General features: G+C 48.3%; 1 protein-coding gene across 1 annotated transcript; it reads left to right on the forward strand.

The window, feature by feature from the left end:
- The first annotated feature begins 389 nt into the window (after positions 1-389).
- fezf1 (FEZ family zinc finger 1) lies at positions 390-3,871 on the forward strand. Its single transcript, XM_048548777.2, has 4 exons — positions 390-1,492; positions 1,650-1,784; positions 2,595-2,727; positions 3,068-3,871. Exons 1-4 carry the CDS (start codon positions 722-724, stop codon positions 3,331-3,333), a joined length of 1,305 nt encoding a protein of 434 aa, XP_048404734.1. The 5' UTR covers positions 390-721; the 3' UTR covers positions 3,334-3,871.
- Positions 3,872-4,157: the final 286 nt, after the last annotated feature.

Raw genomic sequence — 4,157 nt, forward strand, 5'->3', positions numbered from 1 at the left:
GAGCCAAAACAAAAAAGGAGCTATTGGCTGACAATGATTCGGGAATGAGCAAGGTTTAAACCTTTGGACCTCTGACAGAAGGGAGGAACGAGGTGGGGGTGGGGGTGTGGAGGGGAGTTTTGGAAGGTCCTTATTGGAGTGTGAGGAGAGAGGTAAATACATAGGGATCGTTGCTGGGACTGGTTAGATTTCTACCTCCCCCTGCGCTCCCCCTATCCCCAACCACCAAATTCCCCGTCACCCCACCCCCGGGCTGGGAGTGGTGTCAGTCACACCCTCCCTCTCTCACCTGCAAAGCGAGAGAAAGAGAGGGCGAGTGTGTGTGTGTGTGTGTGTGTGTGTAGTATATTATATATGAAAGGAGGCGCTTCTTCCCCTGGCGGGCGGGCGAAGAGCCGGTTCTCCAGTGACGGAGCCGAGCTGAACGCCTGCCCACTGCGAAAACACAAATAAAAACTTTAATTGCCGAGTACATGCGACGAGTTCTCGACTTTCTCAACTCCTCTCCAGCCTGAAGCGGTCCATGGGCCGTTCTGGGCTCGGCGCGTTGGCAGCGTTTGTCAGGAATGTTTAGTGACTATCACCCAGGCTGCCAGAGGCTCGGAGTGTCTCTGCTTCCGTCCGAAGCTGCATTAGGACCAAAAGAGGCGTCTACGTAAAGACACACACACACACACACACACAAACCATCACAAAAACAGCAGGACTCATACAAACAGATATGGACAACTCTTATCCTCAGCGTTACCGTGCAGATAAGATCCTGGGAGCCACTTCTACAGAGAGAGAGAGTCTACACCCTGCAGACGGCATGCTCAGCACTTCCAAACCCTTGGCTTTCTCCATCGAGCGAATAATGGCCCGGACTCCGGAACCAAAGAGTGGTCCTTCGCCAACCGAGCTGCCAGGCTCGCTGTGCAAGGGCGAGCCTAAACACGTGTTGCACCTGAACTCCTCCGTGCCCTGTATGATACCCCTGGTGCCCTTGGCTTACGACACTCGCTCGAAAGCTGGCCTCAGCGCCTCGGAGCCCCGCAAAAGCCACCCGGAGGCTCCGTACGAGTGCGGCCGCGCGGCCGGTTGCAGGCTCTCTCCCCCGCTGGAGCAGTACAGGGTCATCCGTCCTCGGGTGGTTCACCAGTCCTCTTTCCATGCCATGGGCGCTCTGTGCTACCTGAACTGCGCCGAGAACCCGTGCACCCCGCCGGCCACTATCTTCAACGTGCACCCGATGGCCTCTTACCTGCTGGGCTCCCCACTGGGGCTGCAGCAGAAAGCAGTCCTCGGAGACAGGAACAAGCTGGTGTTGCAACCCGCGGTGGAGAGGTACCCTGCGGCTTTCAAAGAGCTCTCGCCCGCTCAGTTGCAGCATTATGTGAAGGAAAGCGCTCAGTTCCTTTCCGAGAAACTCAGCTTGAAGCATTCCTCCAAACTCGGCAACTCCTCGCAGAACAACAAGCCCAAAGTGTTCACCTGTGAAGTCTGTGGCAAGGCAAGTTTTTTTTTCCCTCTCACACACATTCCTATTAACCCGATGGGTTGGGGGGGATTTCCACAATCAGTTCTTGAGATACCCTAACGCGTCCCCTTGTCTGCGACTCCCTTTCCCTCCTCCCCCCTTTTTTCTCTCCCGTTCTGTGTGTTTTTAGGTCTTTAATGCCCATTATAATTTAACCCGTCACATGCCGGTGCACACTGGAGCTCGACCATTCGTTTGTAAAGTCTGTGGCAAGGGATTTCGCCAGGCCAGCACTTTGTGCCGACACAAGATCATTCACACCCAGGTAGGTCTGGTTCGCTTCGTCCCACCGCCGGCATTGACAAAGAGAGCACAGCATTCACTTAGAGGCAGCGGCATGGGGCCCGGGACCGTGGGGGAGTTCGCTGGGGAACACAAGGTGGGAGAGGAAATCCCCGAGGTGCGACAGGAAGGGGTAATCATATCATGGTGTCGGGAAGAAGCAGAATTATGTGATGGGAAGGGCGGAACAAAGCGGGTGAAAGAATACAAGGAGATAAGATGCCGCTTGGCCTGCTGTGTCAATCCAGCTCCACACTTTGTTATCGAGGGAAAGGACACTGACCGAATATAGACAGAGGGTGAAGGCAGGCAGTGCAGTTTATCACTCCCTTGGTGACATGCCACCTCAGGTTGTCTTCTCGGTGTCTGTGTATAGCCGCCCCCTCCCTCTGTTCACTAATCACTTGCCCCCCTCTCACACTCTCCCTGAGCAAGGAAGGGGTATTGCTTTAGTTCGCACATTCGCTCTTTGAGTTGACAGTGGATGCATTGTTTCTGGGCAACGAGATATCTATTAGTTTAAATTGAACATGTTCCACTTTACAGAGAGATTTACAGTTGGTTTTCTCCCATGTTGTAAAAAGAAACGGGGAATTCGGGGCCAGCTTGTTGCTGTTTTAGTGACGGGCCGGAGAATGATGTTTATAATGCCCAAATGTTCGAAAAAGTGAATTGTTTGTGCAAATGCTAGCACTGTATCTTTTCCTCTTCTTTGAAGCCGGCCCGGCGTTTTCATTCTGCAGCAAAATTGACGGAGTTTTCATTTTCTGTTTGTTGTTGCATCCACTGGTAGGAAAAACCTCACAAATGCAACCAGTGTGGAAAAGCGTTTAACAGGAGTTCCACACTCAACACTCACACCCGAATCCACGCAGGTTACAAACCCTTTGTCTGCGAGTTCTGTGGGAAAGGCTTTCACCAAAAAGGTAAGGCGTAATTGTCACGAAATCTGAGATTAGTTATTTCAAAAGAAAGCGTTACCTGCAGTAGGCAGAGCCCTGGTAATAAGCTCACGTCTAATGAACTTCTCATGTCTTTTTAAAACTAGTGATTTGAAATAACTTTTAGGATTGTACAAAACGAATGTGAAAATACTCGACATTTTAAACGTTGTATTTTAGTTTGAAAAATTTCCTATTTGGATAAAGTTTCTGAACAATCCAGTGAAGAATTTATATATGTCACACAGTCCAGGTGAGCCAAAGAGTTTGTAATATTTTGCGTGAGTTGTTCAACTTTGAAACGCACCACTACCTTCTATTCCAGGTAATTACAAGAACCACAAGCTGACGCACAGCGGAGAGAAGCAGTTTAAGTGCAGTATCTGCAACAAAGCTTTTCATCAAATCTACAACCTCACCTTCCACATGCACACTCACAACGACAAGAAGCCCTTCACCTGCTCCGCCTGTGGCAAAGGCTTCTGCCGGAACTTTGATCTAAAAAAGCACGTCAGGAAGTTGCACGACAGCTGCCCCGGACCCCGTGCCTTAGCGGCGGACATGTCGGCAGAGGAGCAATCTCGGAAATAACCAGTCAAGAGGCGGCAGACGCACAGCCAGCATTCATACATATATATATAAAACTCCATATATCGTGTAACCATTGGGTACAGTTTGCATGCAGATTTCTATGATCCACAGATATGAATAAGGATTCAGACACGGAGATTGTTGGGACTTGAAAGCCTTTTATCTAAAACAGTTTGGGGAACTATTTCGCTTCATCTCAGGTTTGCAGAGATGTTTTAAAAATATATAATGTATTTATTTGGAGTTTTTCGAGTTTATTGGTGCATGGATTTCGTTCGTTTGAATATTCTCATTCTCACCTAGTTATAGGTTATATTCGCGTTCATTAAATTCGCTGGAAATGGAGATGGCGGGGCTTTTATTGCGGGGTGGTTGAGTGGTGGCGATAATTATTATCTTGATACCCTCTCTCTCTTCGATGTTAAAAAAACAGCCCCCATTTCTGTGTGTTTAAAGGAATGTCCATCCACACCAGGAAGAGAAATTGTTACGACGTGACTGATGTATGTTCTGAACATTAAATAAATTCTCACAATTCTCCAGGGTTATTTTTGGGCGCTTTGAGAGCATAATTTCAATTGAATCATTCCGGAAACTGATTTTACATTTTATCACTGTGTAGCCGTTCAGTATATATAATCTATAGGTTGAAACCTTTCTATCTCTGATACGAAACATACTCTGTGCAGTGTCAGATGCCTCTCATTTTCCCTGGTGTATTGAGTACTACATTACTGCGTAAGGCATTTGAATGGATGTATTTTATCGATAGCAATAATCTGTGGTCAAATTTCCTGCAATTTGCTATCCAAAATGTCAATTTA

This window comes from Stegostoma tigrinum, chromosome 18, assembly GCF_030684315.1.
Source record: "Stegostoma tigrinum isolate sSteTig4 chromosome 18, sSteTig4.hap1, whole genome shotgun sequence".
NCBI lineage: Eukaryota > Metazoa > Chordata > Chondrichthyes > Orectolobiformes > Stegostomatidae > Stegostoma > Stegostoma tigrinum.